Genomic DNA, 21,557 nt, shown 5'->3' on the forward strand with positions numbered 1-21,557 from the left:
TAAATTCTTTTGTTTTTTTTAATAGCTTCTAAATCTGAGCTATAGGAAAATGATAATTTAAGAACACCTTAAATAGGACTTCTGAGGTTTATCATAGTCCTTGGAAAGTTTTGTCGGCCCACTGTGTTAGTTTACACATGGATAGCAAAACCCTTGGCAACATCTGGTGGTGCGATAATTACATTAGGATTTAACATTCTTTAGGATACTATCATCATCATGTTGAAGTCCAAAACCTTCGTTAAGAAGACCCGGTCGGGTGGGGTGATGAAGGTTGTGCGTGAACATTACTTGAGGGATGATATTTGGTGCGGAAGTGAAATTTGCGCAGAATGCAAACAGGACTCCACGGTACTGCAGAAAGACGCGTGCATAGAGAGCGGTCTGTGCTCTTATTCGCACTATGTGGTCCCTGACACGAATGTGGTGCTCCATCAGGTAAATTCACAAGTCATACAATTGGACTGTTTGTATTGACAGCAGTTTCGTGGCACTTTTTCCGATCGTTTTGACTGAATGTATTTCCATTCAGATTTGTCATACCAGTTTTTGCCTTAAATAGTGATATTTCAGGGTAATGTGTCATGTAGAACTATTGTTACATCACACAAACAGCAAAGTGTTGGTGCTTGCAAAGAAAGGCTGTTTGTGTAACCTATATTTGAATGCACGTATTTGGTTCCTTTCGCATATCTACATATTCTGCTTTGTGTTATTTTTTTCCTTCTTTTGTGACTAGTATTCTGTTTATTGTTTATTTGCTTGAGACAAATACCTTAACATGAAAATACATACTTATTCAATGCAGTGCATCACAGCAGATGATGATGATGATCCTTGATTCATGGAACTTTTCCATTAAATCAAATGCAATTGTGTACACTTTGAACCTCATCCTCATGTTTACACTTCGTCCTGCAGATTGATGTGTTGGAAGACCCTGTGATACGTAATGTGATCATCCTTCAGACTGTTCTGCAGGAGGTACGCCACCGCAGTGCACCAGTCTATAAACGCCTGAAGGACATCATACATGAGAAAGAAAAACATTTCTACACTTTTACCAATGAACACCACAGGTATGTGCGTCTTAGAATGCTACTTGCACAATACTGATATGTAAAAGATAAATGAAAAAAAAAACACTAAAATCTGGCAACTTAGAACATAAATAGAGACTATATAGCTGTGTCACAAAATTCTGCCTCATTTCCCAAAAAGTTAGGTAGCCACATAAAATGCAATGAGTCTTTTAGAATGAAAGAAAGTGAGTAGTCATCTCCTCTGAAAGAATATGGGCAAGTAGTTCAACAATTTGAAGGCTATGTGTCTAAATTGGTGATTCCATTGTCTGTCACAAATTATGAAAATATTCAGGGAAATCTTCGTATCCAATGGTTAAATTCAAAAAGCAATTCTGAATGATGTGGTTTTTTTTTACTGGAAATCACTGCATGGGCTCATGAAGGCTTCTGGAAACAGTTTGTGAGTATAACTGTAGATTGCATCGACACATGCAAGTTAAATTCCAGAAACAGCTGCTTTCTCTGGACTTGGGTTCTTTTAAGATACAATGAGGAGTACTGGAAATTTTAAGTATGTAATCTGTCATGTTTTCAAAATTCAAAAGTTTTGAAAACATGGATTACATAGAGATGACACCTGCAAAGGCACCCTCAATGCTGAACACTATAGTCAGGCTTTGGAGCATTACATGTTGCCATTCTCATGGGAGCTTATGAGCTCCTGTACATACAGTAACATAAGGATGTTTGGAGCATCGTGATATCAAAAGAGCAAAGCCTGCTGAGCAGCCGTAGTCCTAGATCAAATAAGAATAGAAAAACATTTTGCTCATGGCAAAACAACAGCTGGTCAAAATTATATTATGAAAAACATGTAGAAATATTTAGTTTTAATGCCTATCCTTATGATTTCTGTTCTTCCAGGGAGACATTCATAGAACGTGAACCAGGGGAGAGCGCCAATGACCGTAATGATCGCGCAATCCGCGTGGCAGTTAAATGGTACAGCCAGCATCTGAAAACATCCGAATCCGACTCAGATGGCGTCAAAGTGGTCCTCCTCACCAATGATCAAGGGAACAAGCAGAAGGCACAAGAGAATGGCTTAGTGGTGTACAAATGTAATGCTTTCTTCAAGTAAATGAATACAAGCTTGCTTTTAAATGGCATAATATAATCTCTGTTACATGCATTTATTCTTTTATATTCCAGTTGAGGAATACGTCAAGAGTCTCATAGCAAACCCTGAGCTTGTGGATCGTCTAGCTTTGTCCAACGATGATAAGGTAAAAACTTTTGTTGTAGCTGTGAAGAAATATCCTATTCTTTCCTTTTGATTGTTGGGTTATAACTATCATTTCTTCTTTCTTCCTTGATTTTTTTCTTTCAGAATGAGATCACAAGCAGTAAAGTGTTATTTCCAGAGCACCTTCCTCTGTCCAGGATCCAAGCTGGAATTAAGAGTGGCTCCTTTCTTCAGGGCACCTTCAGAGCCAGCAGAGACAACTATCTGGAGGCCACAGTCTTTGTCCAGGGAGAAGGTGAAGACAGCACAGAGGTGTGTGAGGGTGATGAGGTGTTTTAAGTTTTCTGTTTGAAGAATTACAGCAAGTAAATCAACATGTGTTACAATTTCTGTATTGTGATTTTTTTAAAACTTCCTGCTAGATCCTACTCCAGGGTCTTCAGAATATTAACAGAGCGGTCCACCAGGATGTGGTTGCCGTGCAGCTGCTTCCACGGAATCAGTGGGTGGCACCCTCTTCGGTTGTGCTGCAGGATGACGGTGCAGCAAAGGATGATAATGTTGAGGAGGATGAAGATGAAGAAGAGAAAGTGGTGAGCTTTGCTTTTACATCACAGAAGAGCACTTGGCAGCTTTTATTAATACTTAAAATTTAAAGGAAATTCAGCAGGATGGTTACTGATTACAGTGTATAATGTGTATCTTTAGTCTGTGACACAGAGAAAGCTTGCACTTTTAAAAAACAGTATAACTAAATCGCAACCTGTGTAGTTACAGTGGAATAAAGACTTAAATGTTCCTGTCTATCTGAGTAGTTGAAGATATCAGCAGCCGAAGCAGCTAAAAAACCCACAGGGAAAGTGTTGGGAATCATCAAAAGGAACTGGAGGCCCTTCTGCGGCATGCTGAATATCTCTCAAATCAAAGAGGTGAGTCTAGATTACCCAGTATTATTAATGTGACTGTATAAAGCTGAAGATGTATACTTTACACAGCTTGTGTTATAAGCAATTACAGTCCCTTTCCTCTTCTTTTTCCTTTCATCCAGTCAACCCGCCATCTTTTTACCCCAGCAGACCGTCGAATCCCACGCATTCGCGTTGAAACGCGACAGGCCTCCACACTGGCAGGTCAGAGGATCATGGTGGCCATTGATGGATGGCCCAAACATTCCAGATATCCAAATGTGAGTTTGAATCTGTTCAGACTAACTTTACAAATTTTAGCAAGAAATAAATTTACTCATGTTTCCCAAATTTGTCTTTGATGTTAGGGTCACTTTGTCCGCAGTCTGGGAAGTGCAGGGGAAAAGAACACAGAGGAGGAAGTGCTGCTGCTGGAGCACGATGTTCCACATCAGGCCTTCTCTCAGGCTGTGCTTAGTTTCCTCCCCAAGATGCCATGGGCCATCACACCAGAGGTCACTTTTTCTTGAGACAGACTAAATGCTGTTATAGTTTGGCTTTGTATTTATGAATGAGTGTTTGTATTTGAATGTGGATGTGTTGTGCAGGACATGGAGAAGAGAGAGGACCTGAGGCATTTGACTGTGTGCAGTGTGGATCCTCCAGGATGCACAGATATAGATGATGCCTTACACTGCAGAGAGCTCGAAAATGGGAATCTTGAGGTGAGCGTGCTGTACACAGACACCATCAGTAACAGCAGTGAGTTCTTTGTGTTAGTTGTATATGTGAGTTTCTTTCTATCTGTAATAGGTTGGGGTCCACATTGCTGATGTCAGTCACTTCATCAGACCCGGCAATGCACTCGACAAAGAGGCAGCAAGCCGTGGTACAACTGTGTACTTGTGTGGAAAGGTAAGATCAGATTTCCACAGTTATAACCTTATGGATTTAAGTTTGAAATTCACAGATTAACAGCATTATGAGAAAACACTCTTGGCTGCAAAATGCATATAAAGGCTCTGATACTTGTCAAAATTGACTTAATGCACTAATCAAACGTAGGCTTTAGCCTCTTTCTGATTTTTTTCCTCTTTTAAAAACGGAAAGAAAGTTATTATACCAAGAATACATCTTGGTATAATAACAGAGACATTTTACAGCTTCAAAATAATGTCTTTTGAAAAGTTGTCTTCACTGTTGTATTTATTGAATGTAGTATTAATTCTAACTCAAACTTCTAAATATGTAATGATCTAACCCTTGGCAACCGTTTTAACTTTTCATATTATTAATATTAGTAATGAATGTTTACATTTTTAACTTGGTGTCCAACAGAGGATAGACATGGTTCCTGAACTGCTCAGCTCCAATCTTTGCTCTTTGCGCTCCAATGTGGAGAGGTGAGAACTGAAAATACACCCCCCACACACACCTTCTTAATAGTCAACTTTGTCATTTGTTTCTACTGAATGAACAGAACAGTTATTTGTGTTTGTATTATACTTCAACATCTGGGTAAACAATCTATGGCCAGCCAGAATGCTTCTTTTTTTCTGTTCTAGGAGATGAGATTGACACAGACTTTGTCTCTCATTTGGTTTGCTTTTCCCTTAACAGGTTGGCGTTTTCATGTGTTTGGGAAATGAACCACAAAGCAGAAATTCTAAAGACCCGGTTCACCAAAAGTGTCATCAACTCCAAGGTAAAGTACAACACACAAGCACAAAAACACTAATAGTTTTCTTTGTTTTTTTGTTTTTTTTAAATCAGTATAAATTAACATTGTGGGGTCCAGATATTTTAAAGCATGATTTCTCCCGTTTTCTTCTTTGCTTTTGCTTTTGTTCCAGGCATCTCTGACTTATGCTGAGGCTCAGCTGAGGATCGACGACACCAGCAAGAATGATGATATCACCAAGAGCTTGCGAGGTCTTAACAAGCTGGCCAAAATCCTCAAGAGGCAGAGGATAGAGAAAGGGTAAGGAGTAGTAATTAGTGAGTAATAGAGGATTAGATTTGCAAAATGCTGGACAAAAGATTGGAACACAACTGAAAAAGCAGATGAAAGGTAGGAGTATGGCTGGGCAATATATTGAGATTTTCAAATATATCAAGACTTTATCAGACGCAATATAGAAGGAGGGAATCGTTTATATCGAGTTAGCTCGTTTTGAGTTAAAAGCATCTTTTCTTTTGCATTTTGCACAGCTGTATTTTTATAATGGTCATTGAAAAGTATTTTTATTTTGTTTTAGGAGTATTTCATTTAATATAAAGCTACTTTAATTTCAGTCAGCTTTAATGCACATGTGCTGCTGATCCTTAATAAAAATGTTTTTAGCACTGAAGGCTGTAAATTAGAATTGTCTCTTTGGTTACTTGACAAAATGATATATAAATATCGAGATATATATCGCATATCGTGATTCAGGTAAAAAATATCAAGATATAAGATTTGGTTCATATCGCCCAGCCCTAGGTAGGAGGGAGAAAATGATCAAGAATGATGTTAGAAACCTTTTTTATTCTATTAGTGACATGGATTGTGTTTTTGTGACACCCTTCAGGGCATTGACGCTGTCATCCTTAGAGGTTCGGTTCCACATGGACAGTGAAACCCATGACCCCATAGATCTCCAAACCAAAGAGCTCAAGTGAGTAACTTCAGCAGATACATAAAAATGGTATTATTTTTTTCAGTGTATGTGTGCTATACTGTCTTCCTAGTTTTATAAAAGTGTCTGTTTGTATTTTTAGGGAGACCAACTCTATGGTGGAGGAGTTCATGTTACTGGCTAATATTTCAGTTGCACAGAAGATTTATGATGAATTTTCAGAGTGTGCGCTGCTGAGGAAACATCCAGCACCACCCCCCTCTAACTATGACATCCTGCTCAAAGCTGCAAAATCCAAGGTGAATTCTGATTTTCATGCTTTGTTGATGTGGACTTTTATGCTGAGCCCATTTACTTATTTATTCGTTTAATAACTAGAGATATTGTGCTTATTAATAAGCAGTAACTCCATATATCTTAAGTTGTAGTTGTAGGGTGTGATGTACCTGTTTTCATATTCTTTAAACTGCTCCTTAAAAACACTAGTACCATAAAATGTTTTTTTTTTTTTTTTTTTTTAAGAGAGATAACCATACTCTAGTTTTTCACTTAAATTTTTTGTTTCCATCTTTTATCAGCATGTGGAGATCCACACAGATACAGCCAAGGCACTGGCTGACTCTCTTGATGTAGCTAAAGTGGATGACTTCCCATACTTTAACACGCTGCTGCGCATCTTGGCCACTCGCTGCATGATGCAAGCAGTCTATTTTTGTTCCGGCATGGACAGTGATTTCCACCATTACGGTCTTGCCTCACCCATTTATACCCACTTCACATCCCCAATTAGGAGGTATGAAAAGAGATACTCTACATATTTTGCCTAAATAGGTTGAATCTGGCTTTAATAAAGGGAATGTGCACAAGTGACCATGTTGATCCTTTTTAAATCCTTATATAAACCTACTTCCTGCTCTCCTTTCTTCACAGGTATGCAGATATCATAGTGCACCGTCTCTTGGCAGTGGCTATAGGAGCAGACAGCACCTACCCAGATTTGATGGACAAACATAAACAGTCGGCCCTCTGCAACAACCTCAACTACAGACACAAAATGGCTCAATATGCACAAAGGGCTTCTGTAGCCTTCCACACACAGGTAAAGATGTATCAGACACACTACTCTACACTGACTACTGTAGATAATCACTTAAAAAACAAAACAAACATTTTATAATCATATACCATTTAAGTGTTGAATTTTATAATTCTGAGAATGCCTGAATCATGCTTTCTAAACATATTGTGTCTTTCAGTTGTTCTTTAGGAGCCGAGGCATCCTGAACGAAGATGGATTTGTGCTGTTTGTGAGGAAGAACGCCATCATTGTTCTCATCCCAAAGTTTGGTCTGGAGGGAACAGTCTTCTTTGACACCAAAAACAAAGTTTCCCCCAACATTGTTTTTGATGAAGAGGTATAAACACTTTTATTTTCCATTTTACTAGTTTTTAATTGGAGTCTCACAAATATCAGTTTTTGCATTTTCATTATTTGTGAAGGCACAACTGCTTTTAAATATCTACTCTGCATGTGTGTAGGGTCCCTCTTTGAAGGTGGAGCAGCACACATTCCACATATTTGATCGGGTGAAGGTCACCATCAGCCTGGATGACTCCAACATTCAGCACCAGAAGATCCGCATGGCTTTAACTGAACCTGTGGTACGGAGAGACTAGACTTTGAGTTCATCCAAAATGAATTTCCTTAATGTTCTTTAACTCTAGATGTGCAGTATTTAGATTTAGAAATATTACCATATTAATGTTATTAGGTTCTGATAAGAAAACTAGTTTATTTTACTTAAATATAGCAGCATTGTCCTGAAATAAATGTACTTTATTTCAGATCCCTGGTGTTAGTGTTCCTGCTTCTGATGCTGAACCACAGGCCAAGAAACCAAAACTGGACCGCTGACACAAAAGGAGCTCTGGAAATGACCCAGACCACATGAGTGTTCCAGTTCTCAAACCAGATTGGATTATTTGAACTCATGAAAGTGTTAATGTTTGGAGCAACAGTAAGAGTAATTTTTCTAAATCTGCCACAGCAAAGACTTGCTCGTACTGGTCTTATAGTTATTTTATTATTTGAAACATATGTTAGTGCAAACTATGAATGCAATATAACTAAAATTTGTAACAGTTATTAAACAATTTTAACCTCACAGCTCTGAATTATTTTGATAAAATTTTAATTTGAGCAGTTGGGAACCACAACATGACTGACAAATGGTACTAGTAATGGACCCACAACTCTGAACAGGAAAAGCAAGTACAGACAATGGCTGTGGGCCATGCCAGAATAATCAGCACAAGTAAACATAGAACAGAGTAACTCAAATGTCTCAGACCAAAGACAAAGAATTCAAGTTAATTTAATGTGACAAAGAGCCAGTCAATGTTTAATGTATATATGTTTAAAAAAAAGTATATGCTCAGCTTTTAATTAATTAGTGGCATTATTTAGTGTGTATTGTAGAACTTAATTCCTATAACACAGATGAAACCTGAATTGGAAATATTCTTCCTCATTCAATAAAAAAAAAGCTTAAAGAAAACATGATACAGTTTCATAAAAACTTAAATACAGTGCAGATCTGATGCAAACATCAGAATCTATCAGGTCAGTTGTGTCTGCACAAAATTCACTTTTAAATACAGCAAATTTAAGTCAAGAAAGTTGCTGTTGTGCAAATTTTATACAGAATTGTTTATCTTCCCTTTTTCTCACACCAATATATGGGATCTAAAATTATAGCCGACAACAGAATTGTCGTGTTACAGTAGGGGTAAGTGAGACTTACCTTTTGATAAAATATACAATAAAGATTTTGATTTAGTCAGGAAACTACCCTTAAAAGATCAAATAACCAGCTTTACTTCTTTGCACACCAACTTAAACAGATGACTTTTCAGTCTTACTTTATCATAAAAGTGTCAAACGTGTAAACGTTTTTTTTGTATTTGATTGCAAAGTAATCATCTTGAGCTTTCACTGGAAGAGGGGTCCCTTTTAAATCAGGTGGGTCAGTGGTGAGGATAAAATCCCTGGAAGAACAAAAAGAAAGACTTGCAGTTAGTAAAATATCAAGCCTTACAGCACACAGTGTTCATATAGTCTCCAAAGCCACATTTTAACCAAGAGACTTCAACTTCAGGAACTGTTTTTCATTCAACTAAAACATTACTTCAAGTTGCCATTCTCGATGGAGAACTCAACTAAAAGCGACGTTTAACATGGCCCAAAAATAGCTGTTGTTGAGAGTAAAGTATCTCCCTGGCTTTTTATATAAAAACTGGTGCTAGTATTGGTAATGCAACAGACCAGAGAAAGGAGACTCCAAATGTTCCTGGGGAGATTTCCTAGCATTAAAATACCTTCAGTAATGCATCTTAATTATTACATTTTCTTATTTTCTTAGCTCAAAACGCAAAAGTTAAAACTAAAACCTTGTTATGCATGTTAAGGGTTGACCTTACCTTAACTTTAATGTGTCGAGTGAAGGGGAAGGCATCTTCAAGGTTAGAGCTGAGGGACTCTTTGCTTTGACTATCTATCCCGAGGGCATCGATTAGGCTAGCAGTGCCCGCTGAGGTAGTGTTATAGCCGCTATCCACCTGAAGACACAAACAGTTTCACATAATTAGGTAGAAAAATGTATGGATGTAAAATTACCATAGAGGAGACATTCATACAAAAAAATGCAATGAAATACAAAATCAAAATAGCTTTTAGTTGGGGTGAAATTTCTTTCACCAACCTGCATGCTGGAGTCATATCGGATGCTGCTTCCCTCTGTTAGAAGAGACAGAAACATCTGAGAGCTTTCTGCTGCTGACACATTGCCCATACGAGAGCTGGTCATCCGTTCTGAAGGTCCTCCACTTTCCTCCAACACCTCCTCTTCCTCAACATCCAGCCTGTTTTCTATTGCCTTCTCCTTGCCCTCTTCCATTTTCACAGGATCCAGGCTAACTCGCTCAGTGACAGCAGGGTGAATGACCAGGGCCAAAGGAGATGATGGGTCAAGTTCCATAGAGGGGGGAGAAGAAGATGTGGAGGCAGAAGGGGGGTCTTCCTCAGCCACCTGATTTTCTTGGAGTTTGGGGTTAAGGATTGGGGAAATGAGGGGAGGTGAAGCCCAACAGTGGAATTTAGATCTGGGCTTGTGTCTAGAGATGTGCTGGGGCTCATTTGGGTGATGTGCTTGGTGGGGAGAGCAGCTACGAATGGGAGAGCAACCTTCAACAAATGGGCTGTCGTTGCAAGAAGTGACATCTGTGTCTAGCGGACCACCATAAGGGGTCAAACTGTTTGGCTGCTTCCTCTCTGCCAAGAGACAAACACATGCAGGTTAAAGATAAAAATGTTACATGTTGTATAAAGTGTTGTATGAGTTAACCAGCAAATGGCATACCGGAGCCTATGGGAGACCGTATCGCATGAGCTAGAATAGGAGAAATAGTAGGAGAAACACGTCCAGCAGGCGATGACCTATCAGGAAACAGAGGACTGTTGATGCTGCCAAGGCTACAGTCTCTGAAGCAGCCATGCTGGATGGGACTGGATGAGAATTGACCCTATGATTAAGAGAATTGTAAATTATTTTTTAATTATTGCTATACTGCTAATCTTACAACAATATAACTACAAAAGTCCTGTAATCCTTTGGCTAAAATAACTTTAGAAGGATTAAAATTTTGCACTGCACTCGTGCTTACAACTAACTCGTTACTCAACACTTTATTGCTCACCGTAGAGGGAGTCTTGGCTGACATGCCACAGGACAAAGGGGATGAAAAGACAGGTGATGTAGCTTCTCCCTCAGCAGGTTCGCCTCTCACTACAGCTCCTTTTCCGTTGGGAAACAGCCTCTCCTGTGTGCCATGGACTCTCTCTGGACTTGGTGGGGTAGAGCTGTCAGAACTGCTATAACTGAACTGGCCATCAAGGAAGAGTTTTCGTCTCAAGGACGATGAACTAAGGCTCTCCGTCACTGCATCACATGCTTCCTCGCAGCGGTAATATTCTCCTGAGATGGACAAACATGGTGACTTGAAAATAAAATACTCTGGCATAAGAGATTATCTCACTTTCATTTTGCTGTCTTTCAATGGAGGCTTACCTAGTATTTTCTCCAAATCAAAAGCCAAAGGTAGTGAAAGGGTTGTTTGGCAACCAACTGTAAATAAAAGAAAAACTAATCAGAACATGTACAAGTGTTAAAGTAACTGGGAAATGTTCAAACCAATTCAGTTAATACATCAGAGGGCCTCCCAAGTTATATCAGGCTGGCATTTGAGACATTTGAGCTGTTAGGAGCACATGGGTCAAGCTGTGAATGGTGACAAATGGTGTACTGGATCATCTGCTCTGTTTTTTTTGAGTGATGGCAACTCCATCTTTGTGTTTCTTTATATTCTCTTTCAAATGAATAAGCTATGGGGCATAATCTATATAGTATGATTAGTGGATGTTTCATAATATGAAGTTGAATGTTACTGAATATTATTCAACTTCACACCATTTGTTCTACACACTGCACATGTAGACCAAGTTATATGAAGCTTTGTTGGACATGTTGTGTGGAGCATGTACAAGCTTTTTGAAGACAGGTCTCCCTCTGGGATGATAGAGATTTTCTATATATATTTTGTAACATTGTCTCACACTAACCTGATATTTTTTCAGTTTCCTCTGCAATCATTGGACCTACAAGTTGAAATACAATCAAATGAAGATACAAAGCTTAAAAGTGAAGATAACATGTGAACCTTTGGAGACTTAAAAGTAATACAAACAATGAAATCGCCTACTTTTTTTATAGAGCTGAGGGGCTCTGCGGGTTTCTGGCGCTGCCCACGGGGAAGGTACAATAGCTCCTTTGGTGAAAAACTTTACAGGGAAAGACAAAAGACATAAATAAACACAAAATAAAGCAGCAAATCATCAATGGAGTGACTTCTCTGTGATTATACTGTAAACACAGACCTGATTCCTTACCTGTTCAATAGCATTCTGACATTTTTCCTCAACATCTGAATCCATCCTAAAATAAAGAATAAACAAAAGGTGGGTCACTTAAATTATATACAATCATAAATTTAACCCCACACATTTGAGATGGCCTTACTTTAGTCAGCCAACTGGTTTCCCTCTAGAAATTTTCAGTCAGCCTTTCGTGTTTTCTGTTTACTATCTGCAGTTTGTTAGTACACACCTTGTTTGACTTAAGTAAAAAGACTGTAGCTGGATTTCCTCTGCGTCTATGTGTACTGGTAGAAGACTAGCCATTTCATCAATTGACCAGTTAAACTTAGATGGAGTCTGGGGAAAAGACAAGTAAGGAAGTGCATAAAGAACAGCACGTACCATTCTCTTCATTATACATGCCATTACAAAATATCATATTTTGGTTAATCAAGAAGTTATAAGGGGGATAGGTGTAAGGTGTGTTCAGACTTACAGCTTTACATGGCTTGGATTTGAACACTGATGGGCTCGGAACCAGGGGCTCACGCAAGTGGTGATGGTCATTAGGACTCTCGAATGGGTTTCTTATGGAAGGCCTGCCTGGAGTTTCTGGAGTGATTTGTAGCTCGATATGATCCTCCATCTAAGTTCAGAGTAAAAAAAAACAGTCAGGATAAAAGAAAGTTACATGTTACTAGAAAAGGCTAGAGGCAACGGAATTGTGGTTTTAATGTCGTTGTTAGATGTTTTCTAATTCGGTACGTTAGCGACATTACATTCCCCTGTAGCACTGAAAAGACTTCGAAGCAAACAGCAAAGAAATAAATAGAATCTGTTACATTACACACATGATAAAACATACATTTTACCGTTTATACTTACAACTGTTAATCGGCCAGGACTTTGACCTCGACGCCAAACAGCAATCTTTTTAAAGAGTCAGCAGCACAAAACCAGATCAGGAACAGTTAACGTTCATTTCAATTTCGCCGACAAGCCCATCCAGCCAATAGAAATCTACCGGAAAATCACGGACACCAATCAAGACATTCGTGTCGTCACTTCCTCCGCCAGTTTCAGTGGCTACTTCTAGAGGCACTGTATTTATCTAGCCGTAACTGTTATTTGTCGGTTATTGTGCAAAGTTAACTATGTAATTGTCTGTTTAAAAACAATTCGACACTCTCAAAGTATTACTAAAATCTCATAAAAACGTATTACGATCAATTTATTATCGTGGCATCAAAGACTTCTTCTAGTCAGTTAGCCAGCCCCTAGCAAGCTTTGGCTAACTACATTCATTGATCACTATGGCCAGTGCACCAAATGCAAACCTAAACGCAGTCCGCGAGACAATGGACGGTGAATATTTGTTTGATAAACTTAAGCAGTTTGATTTTTACACTTGTAGTTTCTTCAGACTTATTTTTCAATGGCTGTAATTTTCTGCTAACTGTAGTGTGTTATTAGTATGAAATTAACTTAGTCATTTTCCTCCTTCAACAGTCCTGCTGGAGATCTCAAGGTTGCTAAACACTGGTTTGGATATGGAGTCTCTGTCCATATGTGTGAGACTGTGTGAGCAAGGCATCAACCCTGAAGCTTTGTCTGCTGTAATCAAAGAGCTTCGTAAAGCTTCCGAGTCCCTCAAGGTATGTGAACAAGTGTTTTTTGTTGTTGTTTTGTTTTAAGGATTGTAATGGAAAGTAAGTCGTTGCATTGCCCCCAGCACTGTTTACTGTTTATTAGTTGTTGCTATCAGAAACTAAGCACTAAGAATGTAGAATAAAAAAGAAAATTAAATCTTAAAATGTAATTACCTGCAGGATAATCAGTAAACAATAATGTAATCATCCTTCTTTTGTACTGACATAATGAAGCTTTTGGATTTAGATTTGGAAGTTCTCACCATTATAACGACAACTGTTTTGCGATGCAATTCATACAGAATACACAGTTTAAATTTGATTACAGACCACTCAAACGTTTGGACATACATATTCATTAAATGTCAGTGAGTAGATATGTCTGAACCTTTGATTAGTGCTGTACATGTTTTTGTCAGCAAATCCATTAACCGGCTGTCCGAAAGCTTATGATCTTATTCCATGAATAGCTTATACAATCACTGAGAATTGGAAGTGTTAGATTGTAAGGTGAGATGCCTGCAGCCACAATTGTTTTGAAATCTAAAATCTATTAACAAAGGCTCTATTATCAAAGTTGTGTGGATGAGCTCTGAGTGTTTACAGTGTACTAGTTTGAGGTTGAGTCTTTTAGTAATATACTGTATTCAACAAGATGGGCAAACAGTGAGACTTACTATTGTCTTCCTTAAGTACTGAGTACAAAGTTTTATGTTTTTGCACATATTTGATGAACTACATTGACAAGTATAAAAAATTGGTCTGGTATTAATTATGCACTTGAATATTGTTTGGGGGAAAAAACATACTCTGGTCCATCTACCCAATTATTGGAAACCATATTTAAAACAGCCCATGTCATAAGCAGCTACAGAAAATTAATTTATCAGCGCAGGCCTTGGTATATTATGTTACCATAGCCTCCTGTAAAGACTATATGTACTGTAATATGTACACTGTTCCACCTCAGCCACTGCTACCCTGATCCAAATAAATTATAAATTGTAAAAGAAAAAATCTTCTTTGTCTTCTATCAGGTTACTGAGAATTGCACAAACTGAAGATGGAGTCAGATCACCTCAGTTCAGGACCTGTAATGGGATCGTTCACATTTCCTGTGTCTGTACCTGTCATTCGGTTTCCAGCCCAGATTTGTTTGGGCGCTCCACCTTCTGTGCCTCCTCTGTGACTACTGTGCTTCTGCTTTGTCTTCTTCTGCACTTTGATTTGTGATTGGGTTTCTGTAAAAGAGTACCAGCATCTGTTTTTTTTTTTTTTTTTTTATGCAACTCTTCTCCTGAAGTTTGGGCATACACACCAACTCTGTGTCAAGTTTCATGTTGAACTTTTTCTGAGTTTTACCTTCTGAAACAGTAGATTCAACTTATGTTGCACTTGTCATGTGAAAAGATTTTTATGCTTCATGTGTTATTTGTCATGCATTGTTGAATTTTATATTTAGGTCATCTTTCTTTCATTGTTTTTTTTTTTTTTTTTTACAAACAACCCATTTGCCATTTCACTTGTTCTTGTGACTGTCAAGAATGGCATAGTTTAAAATAAAAAGTTACCATGAGTGACCACAAGGTGGTGGTGTGTCTTTCTTATTTCAAACTGAGGTATACTTCTTAAATAACAGGAAATTTGCAAAGTTAAAATGATTTAGTTTTCCTGATGAATTACAAATTGTCATTTAAATCAGATATGTTGTTCTCTCATTTAGTTTTGTTTATATATCTAAGCCCAAGTTTTTCAGTTTCAGTTTCACAGGTCCCACTTTATTATTAAATCTTTCCAAAGGATTTTACCAAGGAAACCATCTTTCCTGTCAGACTAGGTGAAAGGGACAACAGACCGTTAGAACATTGCACAATACAATAGAAAATCAGACAATAGAGAGGGGATTGCATCCACAGCCAACAACATACTTCACAACAAAGAAGACATGAGTAAAGGTCAGTCTTTACAGCAGGATGTCCTGTTGATCTGAAGTCCTTGCTCCTTTATGTCTGTAATCCATCCACAAAAAGTATTTCAGACATTTTGCAAACTTGACAAAAATATGTCTTTGATCTACCAGAAATGAAGCCCCTACATCACACATCTAACCATACAGCATTGTTTTGTTTCTCCGCTGTCTGTAAAATAACTCTATTCATCTTCTAGACGAGGGAAAATGCTGAGAGCACAGAACATTTTTCCACAGGCCAAAATACCGGGCTAGGAGCAACTTCTTATCCACACAGGCTTGTATCAGTTTCTTGAGTGTGTGTGTGTGTGTGTGTGTGTGTGTGTTCCTCAATGTGTGAGAGTTAAGTTGTTCCTGCAGCGCTGTAGATGTCTACAAATGAGCAGCCCCTAAGCCATCTGACAGTAATGCCTCACCCCTGACAAACACACCATGGAAAGCCAGCAAGTGTGCAGGAGTGTGTGTGTAAGCATTTCTGTCTTCTTCTGCTTTGTCTCGCCATCTTGAGTGACAGGCTGCGAATTTAAATCTCTGCACTGCTGCTTTGATCTCTTGACACAGTATCTCTCAGTTCCTCAATACCAGCATCATGTCAGCCAAGCATGAGAGACATACAGATTTTGTGCAGTGGTTCTTCTTAATAGTCCATAAGCCCAAGCAACCCCTGGTCTCAGCAGGGGGTGAGGTGCATGAGATGTTGATGGAAGTAGATGCACAACAAGAATGCTTTTCTTTTAGGAAAAGTTATGCATGGCTTGATTGGCTACTAAGGGCGTGGGATTTAGGATGCATTGCCGCCTGTTTGATCTGTTTGGAGGGTTTCTCCTTATCCAGGCAAGTTACTTTGATCTCTGTTAAACAAAATATTCCCAAATCCCACAGTCCTAACAGAGATTAGCGTCCACATATGCATAAACATCTAAGAGGTGTTCAACTAGGGCACTGGTCAGGTCACATGACTGTATCAACTTAACAGGCAAGCAGGTCTTTACATCTAAACTTCTAAAGGTGTTTATATTTGTGTGTCTGATAATTATCCAGGCCGAGGATTCTTTTTCTGATAAACGAGGGCAGTCTCATTTAAGAGTGAAAGATCTATGTGCAGCAATTACAGTTCAGGTGTGTGCAGTGGATATTAGGGTAATAATTAGACTGGACTGATTAGTGGTCCCTTATGTATAAGAAAAGATGTGTGTTTATGTTTTTCCAAACACAAATTACAACCATATTGTCTCATCAAAACAAATACAGTGTAGGGCTTAATTTGAGGCAGCATTAAACCAAAAGTCAAAGATCTCCGTGTGTACACGTACGTACAGGTCACTAATTAGTTAGTTAGCAATAAACAGGTAGTTGTAATGGTCTCCCTGCAGAGATGAGGCTTTGTTTGTCCATTTCATGTTTTGTATCTCATTATTTGATCATTTCAGGGGTAGACTTTGTGGGTTTGATGAGTTCTTCTAGTTATATTATCATTAAAAAAAAAATTAAAAAGTATATGCATGCTGTGAAGAGAGGAAATTTTTTTCATGTTATAATGTTTTTCAACCAGACACAAAGTTTATTCTAAGTTAGTTATCATAAATATAAGTGTATTCATAAGTATTTGATACAAGTGTTAGTAGAAAGTAAGAGGATATTTTCTTCCAGTTAATTTTATCAGTGTTATTCAGTCCTGTTCAAAATATAAATGTAATTTGATTCAATCTTTTGGTTTCCTTAGCTTGGCTATTACTTTTTTTATGAATTGGCTTGTATGAATACTGATTAGATCACAATGAATTGGCTTGAACTGATTTGTCAGTAAAGTGCTTTGAGATGACTTTGTTCTGAACTGGTGCTACACAAATAAAGTTGAATTAAATTAAAAATAGAGTCACTATAAGATGTAACTGAACCAATTAAACTAAAAACTTGTATTGTAAACAGCTGTTTTTGTCATTAACTCATATTTGGTCTCACAACTTGGCAACAATTTCAGCCTCTGAAAGTTTCTTTCATCTGCTGTTAGTTTCAACCACGTCTTCAGTATTATATTCAACTCATTTGATTCTTTTGAAATCCTTTATACAACAGAAGATTTCTACTTTCTTCAACTTTTTCCAGAGGGATTAAGTTTTGAATTTGTTGCTACCTGGTGGAAAACACTCCATCTTTTCATGTTAAAACATTCTTCTTTGCTTATCTGTGCATTAGCTCGTTGATAGGGAAGAACCTTTGCGACAAACTTTCAAACCAACAAAATATGCCATCTAGCGTTTCAAACACTGGATTACATGATTTCAGTAAACCCCTCTGTAATCGGATTTCATCATTCATGTGACTCATTTAACACCTTCAGCACCCGGAATAGTAAAAGAGACCTACTGCTAGACATACTCTTTATTATGTTTTATTGTAGGTGAGCTGTTTTTTATAAAAATATGGGTTTCATTTATGATAAATACAGAGAATGATGCATTGAACTTCTTAAGGATTCCATGTTTAGTTTATCAGTCCATAGAACATTATCCCAAAAACGTCATTTCTGTGGAATTCATTGGAAACTTCTGTTCCACTACACTTACCTGATGGTCACAGTTTTTATTAGTTTTTGAAAACTAATAAGTGCACACAGGCAATAATCAGTTAGTAGACATGTTTATCCTTAGTTGCTTCCAAGTGCCCATTGGGTGGCATAACCAGGCTCATTATCTTGCTCAAGGAAACTTCCACATGTAGACTGGAAACAATGGGGATCAAACTAGCAATCTTCTAAAAGACCACTGGTGAGCTGTTATTCTTGAGTATTTATTGCTAAAACATTTTAAAGATAAAAGTACTGCTAAAATAAGTAAAAATAATCATCAACACACCAAAGGATTCAAAATATTTTCATACACAATTATTTATTACAACTAGTGTTACAGTACCTGCTGTCACTGTGAGTTAAAATGTTTCCATCACCCAGAGCTAAAGGCACAGACAATTACTTTCCTCATTACTGTCTGGCAATGGCTGAATGAATAAAACCAGTATATTAGTTTACATTAACCACGCTTTTGAGCTACTAGTAATACTAGTGAGGTAGAGCTTTAAGTTTTAATGGAATTAATATTTAATTTCTAAATCAAAAATTGAGTATTGTTTGAACTAATATGACAAAAGCTATAATTTCTCTTTTATCTGTTTTTTTATTCTTATAAATGGGAAAGAAAAGCAGCAACTCTTCCACCATTGTGAAAAATGACTTAAATCACATCTTAGAAAGCAATAGGTTGTTAATCCCTGACATTCAATTATTGAAAAGCTACAGCAGTGTATATTATGGGGGGCTGTGTTTAAAGGTGTGCCTCTTACCAGTTAAATGATTGATCTATTGCATTCCTGTAACTGCTCAAGCCTCTCTGACCCTCATTCTTCAAAAACGTGAAGCTTCAGGGTCTGTTTTTGCCCTACGAAGAGTTCTGTGACCTTGTTAGAGTCTTCCCCAATACATCACTGCTGATTAAATACGGGCACACTTTTACTCAGTAAGATTCTATTTAGGTCTCAATTAAATTCATAGCAAGGAAATTGGATCATAAACTCCTAAAAGGATCGTTAACAATCATTAGACAGGATAATAGAATGGCAATCAAAATATGTAAAAAGAAAAAGAAACTTTCAAAGTCTTTTAGTGACTTTGTTGTTTTTGGACATTTTCCAACCTGATTAATGTGGAATTGATTGATTTACAGTTGCAATTAGCTGCACTCTGCATAGATGCATAATAATCATATATGTCCCTGCTTGTTTTTAATGTATTAATTGGTTTCATTAACAAAAGCAGTTAATTGAATAACAATTAAAAAAAAGTTGATAATGGTATCAACACAGCGTATGCAAACTCCCTTGTGTTTTCCCCTATGATAATAAACAAACCACCTTTTTATCAGATTGAAAATTTGTGTGTTGGACTATGTAATGACTAATATGATATTAGGCTGGCTTATTAGTTTATTTGAGTGACTCACTGAGGCGTTAAGCTGCTTCTGAACACACTGTGTTTAACAGGTAGGCACCATATGCTGCCTTAATCAGACATTGGAATCACATTTGGTTGTTAAATTGTGTCCTAATAAAAGCAGGTAGTAAAACAACTTGAGCTAATTCAATTCCAGGCGAGTTTGGGTGAAGTGAACAGCTGTTCATATTTGTGGAAATGTTTTAACAATCCCCCTTCTGCTCACTCTTTTTTTTTCTTTTTCTTCTTATTTTTAAAGGTTTAACTTCAACGGCCTGTTCAACTTTTCTCGAAGAAAATAGAGATGGAGGGTGGACGAGCTGTCCACTCTCCTTAAAAGAAGACAATACCAAACATATTGTAATGACAGCTCACATTGTGTGTGAGAGAGTGTGTGTGTGTGCATCTAAGAGTGAAAAGAGAAGGAAGAAAGAAGATATGTGTATGTTAGGAAAACAGAAAAATAGAGAGGATGCGTGTGCATGAGAATGTCTGTGCATGTGTGTTACACTGACAGCTTGTATTCTCCGTGATTAATGATGTGCTGTGTGACTTGATAAGTGCTTCGGAGGACCAACGCTTGTTTCAATTAGACCTTGTGAAGGTCGCGACGCCGCGCCGGCCTCTCATTATCATATCCATAATCAATCCACATTATCATAGGGGAATACAGGATGGATGTGTGATATCTTGGTCATGCACACACACACACACATGCAGACACCTAATCACATACCAAAACACAATGACACACTCTCTCAGTCAGACGAGCACACACACACACCCTTCACTCCAAGTTGATTTGAATCATAACAGAGGCTGTCGGAACGGATTGTCTGTTCAGATTAAGAGTTTGTTTCTGAGAATTAAGCAGCATTGATGGTGGTGGCATTTCAGATCCCCACAGCAGACACAAATGCCAAAACATCATTTTGCCACCACTACCCCCCTCCCCCCAATTCTCTTTCACACAATCACATATATGAGCACACTCGCGTGCATACACAGACACACACACTTAACTAGGACCCTGGGGCATTCTTAATAGAGGCGAAGTGATTCGTATGTTTTTGCTCCTCTAATGAGAACAGATTGAGTGGTATTTACACTTCATCGCCTGATCTAACCACCTACACATTTCCCTCATGCTGCTCTTCTTTGGCCAAAACAGACATGTGGAAAGGACCAAAGCTTGGCTTTCAAACACTTACACAACATGAGCATTTTCTTTGTCTCTTTGGCTCATGATGCCACCACGGCAACATAAATATGAACAGTTAAAAAGAGAGAAAACTGCAGCCAGTTTTATTTTCTTTAAGCATGCCGCAGTTGGTTATCTTTTGGACAGTTGAATAAAAAGTTTTCTGAATCCAGATTTCGATGCCTGGCGGGCACGCTTGCGGTAAGAATCTGACTGATGCTTCTTTGTTATCAATAAGGCTACCTGAAATCAGAACATGCAAAAAGATGCTAAAAGATGGTAACCACAGGTCACCTATTTCCTCCAGATACCTTTAAACAACCCGCTAATTAGGACAATCATACTTATCCGTGGAAAAAAAAAAGAAACAAAAGGAAAGGAAAGGAAAGGAAAGGAAAGGGGAAAAAAAGAGGAAGAAACAAGGCAAATGTTGGAGGTTAAAACTTAATCTTACAGTACTAGAGCAATCAGAGGAATCGAAGGAGATATAAAACATTAATTAACTCAGTGAAAGGGGAATCTTCCGGCGGTAAAGATAGATAGGCTTGCACTGTCTCAGGAACTTAAAGCACTTCAAAGACAGAATATTCCACCAATTTAGAACTGAACTCCAATGGCAAGATGATAAAGGAAGATAAAAAAATCAATGCAGCAAAGTTGTTCCCCTTTATTCCACACATTTCTGCCTGTCAAAGCTGGTGCCTGCATACATGTAGGCCACAACACAGCACTTGTCTGGATATTTATGCCAACAAGGCCTTAAACAAACTTGAGAAGAGATGACAAGACCTCAAAGCCAGCATTCAATTTGATTCAAATTTAGATGAATTATCAGTTTTTTCTCTTCTTTATTTTTTTTTTTTACCTGTCCAACTGAAGACATTTTGCATTAGTCCATTGTTTTCTGTTGGAGGAGTGGTTGCTGTTTAAATTCCACCTGTGACCTTCCTGTGGTGATGCGAAGTCATTTCCCATCAGGGCACCTTAC

General features: G+C 38.0%; 3 protein-coding genes across 3 annotated transcripts; 2 read left to right on the forward strand and 1 right to left on the reverse strand.

The window, feature by feature from the left end:
- Positions 1-124: 124 nt before the first annotated feature.
- On the forward strand, positions 125-8,108 carry dis3 (DIS3 exosome endoribonuclease and 3'-5' exoribonuclease). Its single transcript, XM_042010022.1, has 21 exons — positions 125-438; positions 922-1,079; positions 1,950-2,146; positions 2,238-2,311; positions 2,416-2,583; positions 2,694-2,864; positions 3,087-3,200; positions 3,320-3,457; positions 3,545-3,691; positions 3,785-3,901; positions 3,990-4,091; positions 4,515-4,579; positions 4,797-4,881; positions 5,030-5,157; positions 5,747-5,833; positions 5,937-6,093; positions 6,373-6,587; positions 6,725-6,893; positions 7,051-7,209; positions 7,334-7,456; positions 7,641-8,108. Exons 1-21 carry the CDS (start codon positions 220-222, stop codon positions 7,707-7,709), a joined length of 2,862 nt encoding a protein of 953 aa, XP_041865956.1. The 5' UTR covers positions 125-219; the 3' UTR covers positions 7,710-8,108.
- A 45-nt stretch (positions 8,109-8,153) lies between these two features.
- On the reverse strand, positions 8,154-12,763 carry bora (bora aurora kinase A activator). Its single transcript, XM_042010026.1, has 12 exons — positions 12,651-12,763; positions 12,262-12,411; positions 12,016-12,122; positions 11,799-11,844; positions 11,612-11,690; positions 11,472-11,507; positions 10,921-10,977; positions 10,550-10,827; positions 10,213-10,375; positions 9,556-10,124; positions 9,275-9,412; positions 8,154-8,842 (listed from the first exon to the last, which is right to left on the reverse strand). Exons 2-12 carry the CDS (start codon positions 12,409-12,411, stop codon positions 8,822-8,824), a joined length of 1,644 nt encoding a protein of 547 aa, XP_041865960.1. The 5' UTR covers positions 12,651-12,763; the 3' UTR covers positions 8,154-8,821.
- A 93-nt stretch (positions 12,764-12,856) lies between these two features.
- mzt1 (mitotic spindle organizing protein 1) lies at positions 12,857-15,000 on the forward strand. The gene is made up of 3 exons (XM_042010028.1): positions 12,857-13,130; positions 13,275-13,420; positions 14,452-15,000. Exons 1-3 carry the CDS (start codon positions 13,079-13,081, stop codon positions 14,473-14,475), a joined length of 222 nt encoding a protein of 73 aa, XP_041865962.1. The 5' UTR covers positions 12,857-13,078; the 3' UTR covers positions 14,476-15,000.
- Positions 15,001-21,557: the final 6,557 nt, after the last annotated feature.

Source organism: Melanotaenia boesemani, chromosome 16 (genome assembly GCF_017639745.1).
Source record: "Melanotaenia boesemani isolate fMelBoe1 chromosome 16, fMelBoe1.pri, whole genome shotgun sequence".
NCBI classification, from domain to species: Eukaryota; Metazoa; Chordata; class Actinopteri; order Atheriniformes; family Melanotaeniidae; genus Melanotaenia; species Melanotaenia boesemani.